We start from the raw sequence: 13,221 nt of genomic DNA on the forward strand, positions 1-13,221 counted from the left end.
ACATTCAGCATTTTGCAGACTCCTCTCACTGCAAACACCCGCGGAGAGCGGTTTGCTTGCGCTTGCCGTCAGGTGTTCATGGCACATGGCACGCTGAATTTGATCATATTAATTTTTATGCCAAAATTACTACTCTAAAGTACTTACTTATTAACAGTTTATTGCTTAATCATTTACAACTTAATTTATTATCAATCATCTAATATTCGCTACGATTCTTTAATTTCCATCACAGATATTCGTCTAACGTAAGCTAACCTAACCCAGACGTAAAATCAGTTGTAAACTTATCGGTAAGAATTAACTGAATAAGTATTCTACAATACCAAAAAGCAAGAAATCCCGAGCCTTCATAATGTGTACACCAAACCGCCGAAATAAAAAAAATAAATACAAAACTTTCGCCCAGGACGAATCATCCGACAAAACGTACGTTTGACCGCAGTACAGGCCAGACACACAGAAAACCTTCTTTGGCAGTAAGGAAACAACAAGATCAGCAATAACAATGCAATGTACAAAATCAGCCGTAGCCTTACGGTTACGACCGCCAACACTAAATAAACTCCAGAAAAAATCAAGAATCAACAAACATCGCTTGCCACTTTCTCTTCGTCCGCTACGTATCGGAATCATCATCGGAATCATCCTCTTCCTCACTGACACTAGCATCCGACGCAATAAATTCCTCAAACTCCAGCTCCACCCCGTTGTGAGCAATGGGGAAAATGGTGCCCCGTCCGCGTCCGCCCGCGGGTGAATCATCACTGAGCGTACTGCTGCCCAGACCCAGGGACTTTTTCGCTCGCTTCCCGCTGCCGGAGGGCCGCAGGGTGACAGGTCGGACGCTCTTGGCGGGGAAGAGTATGCCCTCCGGCGGTGTGTAGCTGGAGGCATTGCTCGGGGTTTCCGAAAGACCGCGCGAGGTGGACGCCGTCGGTGAGGGAAAGGGAGAAGGAGAGATGCTGCGTTGTGTGCGCGCCTTGGCTCGTTGCTGCTTCAGACGGTCTTTGGCTAGCAGCTGCTCCATTTCTTGTTGCTGCATTATCTGAGGGTTCAGTCCGGCGCGTCTAAAGAGGAGATTAACAGAGATATGCGAACGGATTGCACGGGATATAGTGTGCCAAAGCCTAAGCCCACCTTGTGGATGTTCCTCGCTGTATCTCGCAGGCACCACAGCGGAATGCTTTGGCCGTATTGAGGAATGTGCAGTGCGGACAGTTCCATTCGCCTTCGGTGTCAAAACTTTTACGCTTCACACCCTTTACCTTGACTTCCATGTCAGATATTCTGCAGTAGCAAAAACACCATGGAGGGAACTAAGGCTACCACAAACAGCATAGCGTGGCATTCGGCATTGTGTATCGGACTGCATCTGATAACCACACTAGCTATCATGTAATCCAGTAGTCGACGTCGTACCTTGCGAACGCGGAATGTGAGCTCGGATTACTGGTAATTCTCAATGCAAATCTCAATTTTTGCGGATACGGAAACGAAAAACAGTACGAGTGCCCCGTAAAAGCTTAACAACAAATCAGAATCCCGGCCTTCGTGCTTCAAAAGTGAGGGCGAACAAAAACAACTCCGAGTACCCTATACTTACAGGCTATACTCATAAGCCTTAAAGAGTGTAAATATTTAAAAGTTAAAACTGGTAAATAAGTATAATTCTTTTATTAATAATTAAAGCAATCGTGAATTTGTTTAATAGATATTATTATTTTCTCATCACTGAAGTTTATAAAAATTATTTGATGAATCCAGGTACAGCCACAGGCAGTACTGCGTATTGAGTGCGTAATGCAAGCCAAGTTAGCCAACTCGTGCAATGAACAAATTCAAACGATAAAAGCTGCTCGGCAGTCGGCACCAGGCAGAATCTGAACCCGCTGGACTCTTGTGGACTCTTTTAAGTACTTGACACTTGGTCACCCCTTGGTGCCAGTTTCATTGTGCATTAAAAAACAACAAAGTAATTCCTAAAATTTATAATAATTATTATTATGTGCTTGTAATTGTGACACTGCTTACATTTCTATTCAAAATCTCCAACGCAATATTTCTCTGAACAACGATGGCCGCCGGCCCGCCGATGACCTATCGATAATGGATGTATCGGAGCATCACCAGACAGTGAAACACGCTGATTCATACCATATTGGCAATTAAATCAAAAAGCGAGAAAAAACAAATTCGTGAATGCATTATGCATACAACAATATTTTTTCCTGCCGAAAATCTGCGGTTAACGTTGCTATAGATTTTCTTTTTGAATTCTTCATCTGACCATGAGTTCGATACTTCCGGCTGGAGTATGGCGACATGCATTCTGCTCGTACAGCTATATGCAAGACTAACAATTCAAAAACTGGTATCACAAATAAAAAATGTATTACAAGTAAGTAAACTGTATAAGTAGAAAGCGAGACTGTTTCTGGTGACATCATCAACGGTTTGCTAATAAAATCATCAAAAGGGAGACAATGCTTCGTTCACAGAGATCGACGTAGTAATTACTATAGTTTGACATACTGGCTAGTGAATAACTTAATAAATTCATCACAATAGTATCGAGTACGGATTACAGCCGGCCTTTACCTACAACTGATTACAACTGTATTTATCTAGATCTACCGCGCAAATTGCTTGCTAATGGTCATCGATGCATTTCTCTTCGTGATAACTAAATCGTTACTCACCAGTTTGCTACATGCAATTTATGGCTAATGCCCAGTGGGTGTTTCACGATTGCCTAATCAAGAGCAGGCTGTATAAAAAAGGACATTACTGATTTCAGTTTTGGTGTGAAATCTGCCGATCTATTTCAGCTTTTGCTTGTAGCGGCGCACGACCCGTACTCTGCTGTAGTCTTCTGAAAAAATTTTAAGGCAGACTTTGCAGTTAAGCGAAAAGCAATACTACCATCGGCAAGCTGCAACGCACACAATACACACACCTTGAGACCATACTTACCTAAGTTACCTTTAATATCTTAATGATAATAAATCGCTCATCAGCAAACTTACACGCTTTTATTATGGGTTAAGAGAGCGTTTGTTGGCAACTAAATATCATTAGAACAATACCATGATTTGGGTCAAAGCGCTACCGGCAAGCTGTAGGCATAAAAGTTGTACGGAAATCCAACGGACGTTTTCTATTTCTGATAGTTCTTAGTCGGGCGCGCAGTATTACCGGTTCGGCGACACTACACTTGGTCAGCTGGATAGATAGAGAGGTTACAACGTTTCGATCCGGAATCAGCGTCGGCCGTGCCAAAATCGGCTAAGAAGGAGCTAAATCAGCTGTCGACGCTACCAACGGTTATCCGTGCACATACATTTTGAAAATGGATTACAGAATATTTTTCCTTTCTTCCTGTTTATGCGTGGGATTAGTGACCGGTTACAGTTCCAGTTCCTACGCAGGCGGATCGCCCTCTTCGAACTCTAGTATGAGTAGTAATTATGGCAGCTCCTCGAGTGGATCGTATGGTGGCGGTAGCAGTTATGGTGGCGGCGGCGGATACGGAGGTGGTAGTTCGGTGAACATTCGGGTGCACGCCGAGCCCATTGATATCGGATTACCTACCCTAGACGTGCCTCGTCTGGAAGTAAGTCCCGTAACAACATTTACCTACATGCGTCGCTTACATTTAGCGTGCTACTCGCTACTAAGTCCCGTATGATTCAACCTAACGTACTACTAACGGTCCCAAAAAGCTACTAAAGCTAACGGGTAACTTCTTGAAAACTCTATTATAGCTTCTGCTAATACAGATCTGAGATCACTAATGTGCAAGAAACAAGTGATAGTCGGCCGTTGTTGTAATCAAAGGTGTTAATGATTCCGATCGTCCACTCAACAGGTTCCGGCTTTCGATATGCCTAGACTAGAGATTCCTTCCATCGAGGTGCCGACACTTTCCCTTGATATCCCGAAAATTGATGTTCCCACTCTGGATGTTCCTCAGTACGTCCAGATAAAATTTCCGTTATCTGTATGATGGCATTAATTATACATCGGATTTGATCACAATATACTCTAAACTAGCGGCTAACCATAACAATTATTATTTTCAGCATTGATATGCCCGTGTTTGACATGCCCAAAGTTGATATCCCAGCTTTCGAAATGCCCACGCTAGGTAAGAATAAGACTTTTCAACAAACAGAATCGAAAATGTATTGAATTTATTGTATTTTATGTTTGCGTGTAACAGATCCGCCTGTTTAGCAAAGTGTGCATATGCCAGTCCGAATACAACTACGAATAAGATCTAGTAATATTACCAAACTAAGATAGGGTCTTATCTTCCTAATGTAATATTACCAGTGAGCTAATTTTGTTTCGGATAATTTTATACATCACGAGTACTTCTATCTAAATATTTTGTTTATTCATTGGCAGAGATGCCGCAGGCGCCTGGTATGGATCTCGACCTGACGTATCCGGTGTTGAACGTTGTCCGCGAACAGAACAACTACGGAAATGGTTACAGTAACGGTGGCAGCTACAGCAACAACAACAACGGAGGTAACGGTTACAGCAGCGGCACATCCAGCGGCAGCAACTACAACAGCGGTACCACCGGATCCACCAACAGCAGCAACAGCAACTACAACAACACCAGCAACCGCATGTCCAGTGCCGGCGCCAAGGTAGCCAACAGCAACACGAAATCCAGCATGATGGCGGCGCCCAGTGAGAAGAAGACGGTCAGCGCACAAATGGACGTCAGCGGTAAGAAAGACGCTAAAGTGGCCGCCAGTATTCCCAATGCCGGGGTGCCGGCTGTGAAGGCGACGACAGCGGCGCCGGATGATGAGGGCGATGATCAGGGTGATGATCAGGGAGATGATCAGGCGGAGAATGAAAAGGATTCCGCTCCAGCGATTAAAGTTAGCTCGAGCGAAAAATTATTAAAAGGATTAGGCAAAAAGTCCAGGAGGTGAAGTGAACGGGATGTGACATCAATCATGCGGATACCCGGATGACCTTTGGAGACTGCTCAGTTTTTTTGTATTATGCGTGAAAAGCGTTTGGGGTGTAAGTGCACTACTGATTTCATGATCATGACTTTGTTAATACTTATCTTTCATGACGGTTGTATATACGTGTACAGAAAAAATAAATCCATATACACTTTAACTCCAGAATTCATGTGTGGATAGAAACCGGACGAAAATCTAATAATGTTAGTGCTAAGTTAACAATTCAGGCATTTTGCGTAAATTAAATAGTTTAATTTTTCGCAGCTTGCAACATAATATTCCCGTTATTCGTGTAATGCATGGGACGCTACAGGGTTTAGTAATATTATGTGCACAGCGTGCGCGATAGCAAAACCCGCAAAATGGTATCTTCCAGTATTTGCTGTTTTTTTCCGCGCTATTGATACCCGCATATTGTGACCATCGGATCCATGACCATAAGGAAGTTGACCAACGAACATGCAACTAGGGTATCATTATAATGCTGTGCTTTGTACTAATTCAGCAAGAATGGCGCTCTCGTCCGGACGCACGTCCGTCGAGCCCCTGTCAACATAAGAAAAATTCTCAAAACATGGCATTTACACGACAACCATCTTTTTTGTACAATAAAGCTGCAGCTTGTAATGACGGCTGTACTGGCTACAATACTTTCGTAAGTATGGTGACAAGTGAACAACTTATTTTTTGTTAACAACATAACATGCAATTCCTAGATCATAGTTCGTATTCAACTTCCTAATAGCCAACTATACGCGCGTGATGGGAACAAACCATTTGAATGTGATCTATTTGTGCATTAGGCAAAATATGCAGGTTTGAGTCGCTAATGGTATTAAATAAGTCGAAGTTAAAAATTATTCGCTGCTAGTTGTCCGGTTTTTTCAGATAATTATTTAAAGAATTATTCTGCATGTAATTGTACCAAATAAGGCGTGATAGTACGTGTATTAATAATTTCTTGACGGGGGTTTAATGCGCGTTATATGGATCTGCAATGCTCTCCTCCTCGCACGCGCGTCTTTTGCGGGAAAACACCTATTTTAACATACATTCGCAAAAGGCAGGAATACAGCTTTTCCACCGCATGTCTATACCGCGTAAAAGCGCATTTTACGCAGGTGTTTATACCATAGGGTGATACGGCACTGCGCATTATAACCACAAATTACAATCATATATTATGTCCAAGATCATGTCGAAGATGTAATTGCAGAGCATTCTAAAATTTATTTCGCCATAGTAATGTGGAACTAACTCAACAAAGAGCTGAACTTCATTTGCATAAATGGGCAACCTGGCACAAATGAAGTAAGAACGGGTTCGCGATTGAAAGGTCAACGGTGGTAAACAATCGCACACTACAAATGCAACCGGAAAATACAATAGAAGAACTTCTGCTGCAATTTCAACCGGAAAATACATTATTAAAAAGGCAGATTACAGGGCATAAAACGAAGATACTCAATAAACGAAGTAGCTGCAAAAATGTAACGCGACCGTACTTAATTACAGTTGCTAATTTTATGCTTTCACGCACCGTTAAAGGTTTGTACGTTGCACACCAGTTTCTCGGGTTGAGCAAAACATTTCTGGGTAGATGTGGTGTTACACTATGCCGTAATCTCATTCGATATTTTGCGCATAAGCAAAAATACCGGCGTATCGTAAGTGCCCACCTGGCTTTGCGATTACCACTGCCGTGTTGCAAATTGTGAAGCAAATACAGGCTGGAGGAATTTAATGTGTTGTCCATAATCCATATGCATGTTTCCCCACAAATCCTGTGGCAGGAATAACTGACTGGGTTTAGTTTCTTAGTGCTTGCGCATAACAGCATAAGGAAATGTTTACATTGAGGTAAAAGTGCATCTCTTTCCTCTCTCCGTATCGATTGCTAACCTGAATGGAATCTTCAATTTCTTTACGTAAATTTCGGTCCGACTCGGTAGACCAGCAGAAAATGTGGCTTGAAATTTTACGGTAATAATCCACTGCACGGTGTACATGTGTCTTCTACAATTCAGTCAACTGCATTTTTCAGCCATCTTGTTTACGTATGTCCGAATGTAGTTTTCATGCCGGAAGGCAAAGAGCGGCAGTGCAATGTCACGCTTCTGTGCCACAGCGGCGCGTGCATATCTGCCGTTAAGTACAGTACTATACGGTTAGGATGAGAACAGAACGTCCAAGTCGTTCGGTAGCTCATCAGTTTTATGCGTTTCTAATGCTGTACTTTCCGCTACCTTTGTACATTTTCCATCCACCAAGATTCCTCCATCTGCGAATGTTCCAGCGATACTTACGCTACGGACGGTGCCGTAAAGTTGTGTTGATCCTGGCATTATGCATACTGCTGCATGTGTTTATACGGTTTGTTACCGATCGGTTTTTAACAAAGGTGAGAGAAAGGAAAACATCCGGATGTGGCTGTACAGGTTTCGGTGGTTTGTCTTATGATCAGGTTCAGTTTAAGAGCTGTCACTTGGTGACCAGTTTTATTATAGAGATAGTGGTATCTTAAGATTCTGCGGCGGATTAGGCTGCATAGAAATAATGGTTGAGTACTTGTACTTACTTCCTGTAAAGCCGTAACAATAATGTTGTTGTGTTGAACGGTTTTGTTGGAAAGCGTCGTACACAGCAGCGTACAGTACTTACGTTACGGCTTAAGCGCATGATGGGTTTCGGGAGGGAAGGCCAGCTAACGCGACGTATTAGAGCGACCACAATTTTTGGCAATACTCGTAGCTGATTACCGAACCGTTTACCGTAGTAACAGACTTCGGCTTGTTATCAAATTCTAAATAAAATAAATTATCTTTCTTTACCACTAGAGTTGCTTTTTAATTTTATGCAGATCCAGTGTTGTTTTAAACGTTCAAATGTACTAAAATATTACCTTCTGAAGCAATCGCGCGTTTATATTTCCCTGTTTTTATTTCGAATACCGTAAGATAGATATAGTACAGTACAATGAGTAGGTATAATACATCATTGCCTTCGTCGAACGCCAAGACGGATAAATACAGTACATAAGCATAAACTTTCCTCCTGTACTGTATCCACGCTGGTTTAGAAGCTGTGTTGAATTGTTTATCAACGCAGCGTGATGCAGCTTGGTCCTCTCGTAATTTATTTTTATTTCTTGGTGCATTGCACTGTTTTCGGTACTTTGGTAAACGAAACAGAAAAGGTAACGACTCAGAATTTGCGTAGAAAAACTGGATGTAGCAAGGGGTTATGATTCATCTAATCTCTGTTCATTTAAAGGTCATTTTACTGCACTCCCGGTACTACCATGGACCCTGGAGACTACCCAAAGACCGCAAGATTTTCCAAGATCTCCACTGCCCTGTGAGTAATTGTAAATTAACCGAAGACCCGCAGCAGTATTCCCGCGCGGACGCCGTAATTTTCCACGGGCCCGATCTGTCGGTGAACATCCCGGATAAGCTACCGCAGCAGCGATGGGTCTTCTTGACAATCGAACCCCCCGACGAATTACCCAACTTGCAGTCGCACCGGAAACTCTTGGATCTCATCGACTGGACGAGTACGTACAGCTCGGAATCGGATATTCGCATCGTCTACGGCAAGTTCATCAGCGGCCAGCCATCGCCGATTCAGTACCCTTTCTCACCCACCCCCCAACCCCGCATCGCTTCGCAGATTGTAGACGAATGTGGTACCGGAAATCAGCGTGATCTCTATCTGCGGACGCTCACATCCCAGTTGGGCGCGGATAAAATGCGGGTGTTCGGGCAGTGCGGGGATGGTTTCTGCCGAGATATGACGGAGGCGCAGTGTCTGGAGATGGTCAGTCGGAGTTATCGCTTCTATTTGGCCTTCGAACGGACCAACTGCCGCGAATATATTTCCGAAGAATTCTGGAGGAAAGCGCTACAGAGTAATCTTATCCCCGTCGCGATGGGCGGCCAGAGGATTGATTACGAGCGTTATGCGCCACCGCAGAGTTTTATCCACGCGGCGGACTTCAATTCAACGAAGCAGTTCACAGAGTTTTTGGTTAAGCTCAGCAAAGACACCGAGCGATATCAGCAGTATTTCGATTGGCAGGCACTGGGTGCGGCCAGGGTAGGGATCAATGGGAAGAATATTAGTAGTAATAAATATTGGTGTGATTTGTGCGCGGCGCTTAACGAGCCCGACGAGATCAGGAAGCCGCGTGCCCGCACCCGACCCATCTGGAAATGGTGGACTGCGGACACTCAATGTGATAATAAACTTGTTTGGCATGATTTACTGACGAAAATAAAAGATGCCGATATCTGAATTTTAATTTGCCATATTCCCAAAAGTCACAAACGAAGGTTCGAAAGTGAACCAAAACCACAAACAGGTATAAGACCACAAACAGCAGACCTTTGCCCACACAAACAAAATAAACGGATAGTGGAATTACAATTTGAAATAATCGGAAAATTCAAAGGGTCAGACAATTTGAACTATCAGTTACTATCAGTTTCTTGACCAGTTATTTGCGATCTGGTTAAACTCCAAAGATGATTCGGTTCGGTAAGTGTAGAATGTATGTACAATAAATTTGGTACACAAATATCTATGTTACATAAAAACATAAATGCAATTTCTTGCAGGAGACAGCACAAAAGCAATAAACTAAAAGGCACCTCCAAATCTCTTACGGGTTTTTCTTGGTTGATTTCTGACCCCGATTCCGAAACCTTTTGAAAACATAATCGATATCAACCTAAAGTAAAACAGTAAAATAGAACCCATTTGCACGTACCAAGATAATACAGCTTCACGAGGGAGTGAGAGTTTCTTTGCCAGGGCTTCCGACTGCAAATGTGTGGGATGGTGATTTTTCAGGAACTCGCGTTCTAAAAGGAAAACAGTAAAACACTGTTTAATCACACACTGGAGCTAAGGTAACCCGTCATTTAAACGTTCTGCGAGATGACACTGTACGAGTAGAAATTTTAAACAAACCATGGCACACTCTATATTCATACGGCATACCAAGCAATAAGAGGAAACATTTGCAAGAAATGCCAAGAATCTAATTATTCTAGCACGGACACACAACAAAGGAAACCGCAAGACCAACCTGCAGCACTCATGTTGCGCAGCAGGCTTATTGCTCGTTCATCGGAAACCCCAGCCCGACTGAAGACGACCATAGCCATCTGCACCGCTTGCGCCAACTCGGCCTTCTCGTCCTCCGTCAGATGTATCTCCTGATACACCACTTCCTGCTCGGCCTCTTCCTCATCCTCCGTGGAGCCCGTCTGCTGCGAGAGTCCCCCACCGGGCTGCGCTTGCTCGTCGGCAACAATGCGCCACTCCACGCTGTCGTCCTCGGCAGGACAGGAATTTTTGCGACAGTGACATAGAACAAACTGTTAACTGTTAAGTTTTGAAATGAGAGGCGAACAGTTTTAAAGTTCAACCAAAAACAAACAAGTCAACCAAACTGCACGAGTGTGTACTGTGTATTGTGTAGTGCGTCAACTGCACCAGTTAAAAAGGTGGCAACACTGCAACCCCCCATGATGCTGGTCAGATCTACTAAAGTGCAACGAGGAACTTACCATTGGCGGTTTGGCCCGTCCTGCCAGCAAGTTTGTATCGTTAACTCATTGTATTTATCGGGATTCTGGAACCGTGAGATCTCAGATTATCTTTATTTTCCGTGCCAGTGTAGTCCAAATAAAGTTGCAAATACCGAGTCGTGCCTTCAGTTACTCTACTAGTTCATAGTTACTCTACAACACCGGTTTCTTTAGAATAGTATGGCGGCTAAACTTTTCTGGAGCAATTTGAGTCAGTTAATACGTACAGAAAGGGTTATTTGTTGGTTGTATGATGCCCAGGACGCTAAAGCTGCAGACGCTGGCGAAGCCATTAAAGGGCCGACAATCCGCCTGCTTTTTCGATACAACCCGGCCAGTTTGTTTGGACTTGAACTGCATACCAGCTGGACGAAAACTTTAAGAGAAATCCTGTCTTTCTGTCGGTTTGCCGCCAAACTCAAAACTGGACTTGGAAGCCCAAAGACGATCCGGTTTCATGACGAATCTAAAGTTTCGCTGGATGTAGCTTTGGTTGAGTTGAATACTTCGGAGGCCACAGCACATAAAATTCTACGCCGTGAGGACGACAAGCCTATTTTCCTGTTATACGTGGAAGATTCTGCGGACTACTCATCCGATGTATCAGTGCCGGATGCTGATGCTGACGAACCCAAACCTGTGAGTGTTGTGCCAGTTAAATATTGGAAATATCTATATTACGTACAGACTACGGAGTTTAACGATTTTAATCCTAACGCTGAACGATATTTAGACGCCGCATCTTGCATATTCAAATTTTTCCTTATCCAGGTTTAGTTTATCCGCCTGGTTCAGCTCTTTTTTCTCATCATGAGAAACTGTATCTACTATCCACTATCAGTATCATTATCAACCATTCCGTTAGTTTTACGTACTAATTTTTTCTCCTGCTAATCTTGAATTTACTACAAACGCTCATTTGTACATGAGTTGCAGGCAATGGAGTGGAGCCGGAACTTGGATTACTTGTCGGAAGATGTTCCTCTGAAGTTGGGTTGGATTCCCGTACATGTTGTCAACAAATTCACAGGCAACCCAATTGCTTATCTGCAGGCCACCGGCACGGCCACAGTGGGAAACGTCATTTACACGGGCCAAGCAGCTGAACATTTCTGGGGATGGCCGATGGATTAATGCGGCTCGTAAATTTTACAATTTAAACGACACTATCGGTAATTTGCGTCTGGCCATGGTGGAGCCCGATCAGCCTGTAATTCTGGCGCTGGAGCTGGCCAGTGCTGGAACGCAGAATATCGACGAACCGGGTATGGCGGTATCGGACGAAGAATAATATGTAGGTTTGAGACATTTTCATTACCAACAGTACAGACCGATAGCATTTTTATGATATCCATCATTCCGTTTCAGTGAACTGGCGCTGTGATCTACCACGATGCATCTCACTGCTGAACTGCTGAAACTTTGTACACGTTCTCTGAATGAATCGCGTTTTGCAGCTAGTTTTAAACCGTTCTTTTTTATGGCAGGTTTTTTTGTGGATTTTTCTATTGAGAAATTAGCAGTGTAGCCTCTCTTGCTCACTTATTGCTGTGGACAAAAACCAAAGCATCTTTTTTTTAGCTATGGCCTAGGAAATTGGAAATGTTTTATCTTGCTTGTTTGTCTTATGTCCGTTTAGGAATGAGAGAATCGCTGGGTTTCGCTCTTTGAGAAACAATCATTTTCTTTGGTCAAACTAGTGATGTCTTGGCACAAACTGCTACAGTGGTTCACAAACAAGCTTCATGAAACCGCAGCATTTAATAAAAAAATTGCTCTATGTAGATCATTATTATTTAAACTGTAATCATTTCACGTATTCAAAACCGGCATCGTGGCAGTTAAATCAGGAGATTTTGACCGATGGTTTACCCACTAATTCTGAATGAGATTGTTGTAGCAAGTTCATAAATTAAAGTTCTAGTACTAAAGCCATTTAATGCTGAAAGCATTAAATGTCGTTAACGCAGAGCTCTCGCAGTACTTAGCAACGAGGCACGCATAAATCGGAGAGGGGTTCGATGTGTACCGCAAGTGCTCAGTATTCATCGTAAAAACAACTGAACACTAAAACTTCGTAAAAATTTCGCGCAGCCCTCCCACCCGGCCCCTTTTTGATTCAAACCCATTCAGCCTTGTTGTCATATTGTCACATGTTCTCCTGTGTTTTATTGTCACAATTCCTCCTGTGTGCTTTGCGATTTATGGTGAATAAAGGGGTGTCCGGCGCGGCTCGTGTTGAACTGCCCAGCGACCTGCGGTTGCCTTTCGTCGTCAGTGCACCGTACGGACATCGCGCGGCGCAGTAGACTACTTGCCCCGGCATCCGTCAAGCGGCAATACGTTTACACCGAGAGCTCGAAAGCGTTAACTAGCAATAATATTTTTGTTACTGTATGTTCCTGTACGGTCTAAATTATCAGCTGTGTTTTGATTCTGCAAGACTGGAACTAATAAACACCCTTCCAAACTATTAAGTAGTTGGCAGATAAAAATTCAACCAGTAAGTCAAGACGGTCTAACTTAGAACTACCAGAAGACCCCGTTATCAGGACAGCTGACGCTTGCATCATGCAGCAATTGTTGTTCCACGTTATCATCAATCATCTCAAGCAGAAATTCGAAAC

At 43.3% G+C, this 13,221-nt stretch overlaps 4 protein-coding genes and 2 long non-coding RNA genes across 6 annotated transcripts; 3 read left to right on the top strand and 3 right to left on the bottom strand.

Moving 5' to 3' along the window:
• Window positions 1-209: 209 nt before the first annotated feature.
• On the bottom strand, window positions 210-1,762 carry LOC129585301 (RING1 and YY1-binding protein B-like). Its single transcript, XM_055477937.1, has 3 exons — window positions 1,423-1,762; window positions 1,141-1,290; window positions 210-1,070 (listed from the first exon to the last, which is right to left on the bottom strand). The coding sequence occupies exons 2-3, from the start codon at window positions 1,278-1,280 to the stop codon at window positions 620-622; spliced, it is 591 nt and encodes a 196-aa protein (XP_055333912.1). The 5' UTR covers window positions 1,281-1,290; window positions 1,423-1,762; the 3' UTR covers window positions 210-619.
• Window positions 1,763-3,151: 1,389 nt separating this feature from the next.
• Window positions 3,152-5,148, top strand: LOC129585263 (rho GTPase-activating protein gacU-like). Its single transcript, XM_055477885.1, has 4 exons — window positions 3,152-3,616; window positions 3,872-3,975; window positions 4,086-4,150; window positions 4,414-5,148. Exons 1-4 carry the CDS (start codon window positions 3,353-3,355, stop codon window positions 4,956-4,958), a joined length of 978 nt encoding a protein of 325 aa, XP_055333860.1. The 5' UTR covers window positions 3,152-3,352; the 3' UTR covers window positions 4,959-5,148.
• Window positions 5,149-5,428: 280 nt separating this feature from the next.
• Window positions 5,429-7,556, bottom strand: LOC129585264 (uncharacterized). Its single transcript, XM_055477886.1, has 4 exons — window positions 7,244-7,556; window positions 6,900-7,013; window positions 6,677-6,781; window positions 5,429-5,543 (listed from the first exon to the last, which is right to left on the bottom strand). Exons 1-4 carry the CDS (start codon window positions 7,276-7,278, stop codon window positions 5,474-5,476), a joined length of 324 nt encoding a protein of 107 aa, XP_055333861.1. The 5' UTR covers window positions 7,279-7,556; the 3' UTR covers window positions 5,429-5,473.
• LOC129585403 (glycoprotein 3-alpha-L-fucosyltransferase A-like) lies at window positions 7,474-9,281 on the top strand (the record flags this gene model as incomplete). Its single annotated transcript, XM_055478067.1, has 2 exons — window positions 7,474-8,193; window positions 8,271-9,281. Coding segments are annotated over exons 1-2 (1,095 nt in total), but the record flags the coding sequence as incomplete, so codon positions are not given.
• A 1-nt stretch (window position 9,282) lies between these two features.
• LOC129585265 (uncharacterized) lies at window positions 9,283-10,474 on the bottom strand. Its single transcript, XR_008689998.1, has 3 exons — window positions 10,090-10,474; window positions 9,769-9,862; window positions 9,283-9,703 (listed from the first exon to the last, which is right to left on the bottom strand). It is a non-coding gene; the product is annotated as an uncharacterized LOC129585265 (long non-coding RNA).
• Window positions 10,475-10,646: 172 nt separating this feature from the next.
• Window positions 10,647-12,333, top strand: LOC129585341 (uncharacterized). Its single transcript, XR_008690013.1, has 3 exons — window positions 10,647-11,233; window positions 11,531-11,888; window positions 11,963-12,333. It is a non-coding gene; the product is annotated as an uncharacterized LOC129585341 (long non-coding RNA).
• The last annotated feature ends 888 nt before the right edge of the window (window positions 12,334-13,221 follow it).

This window comes from Paramacrobiotus metropolitanus, unplaced genomic scaffold (genome assembly GCF_019649055.1).
Source record: "Paramacrobiotus metropolitanus isolate TYO unplaced genomic scaffold, Prichtersi_v1.0 Parri_scaffold0000016, whole genome shotgun sequence".
Classification (NCBI taxonomy): Eukaryota; Metazoa; Tardigrada; class Eutardigrada; order Parachela; family Macrobiotidae; genus Paramacrobiotus; species Paramacrobiotus metropolitanus.

Bases quoted from the DNA above. Each gene is read 5' to 3' on its own strand.
- LOC129585301 (XM_055477937.1), bottom strand. From the start codon at position 1,280: ATGGAAGTCAAGGTAAAGGGTGTGAAGCGTAAAAGTTTTGACACCGAA. The intron at 1,071-1,140 runs GTGGGCTTAGGC...TCTCCTCTTTAG, and splicing joins CAGCGAGGAACATCCACAAG to ACGCGCCGGACTGAACCCTC.
- LOC129585263 (XM_055477885.1), top strand. From the start codon at position 3,353: ATGGATTACAGAATATTTTTCCTTTCTTCCTGTTTATGCGTGGGATTA. The intron at 3,617-3,871 runs GTAAGTCCCGTA...TCCACTCAACAG, and splicing joins TAGACGTGCCTCGTCTGGAA to GTTCCGGCTTTCGATATGCC. The intron at 4,151-4,413 runs GTAAGAATAAGA...ATTCATTGGCAG, and splicing joins TTTCGAAATGCCCACGCTAG to AGATGCCGCAGGCGCCTGGT.
- LOC129585264 (XM_055477886.1), bottom strand. From the start codon at position 7,278: ATGGAGGAATCTTGGTGGATGGAAAATGTACAAAG. The intron at 7,014-7,243 runs GTAGCGGAAAGT...ACTGAATTGTAG, and splicing joins TGGATGGAAAATGTACAAAG to AAGACACATGTACACCGTGC. The intron at 6,782-6,899 runs GTTAGCAATCGA...TTCCTGCCACAG, and splicing joins AAATTGAAGATTCCATTCAG to GATTTGTGGGGAAACATGCA.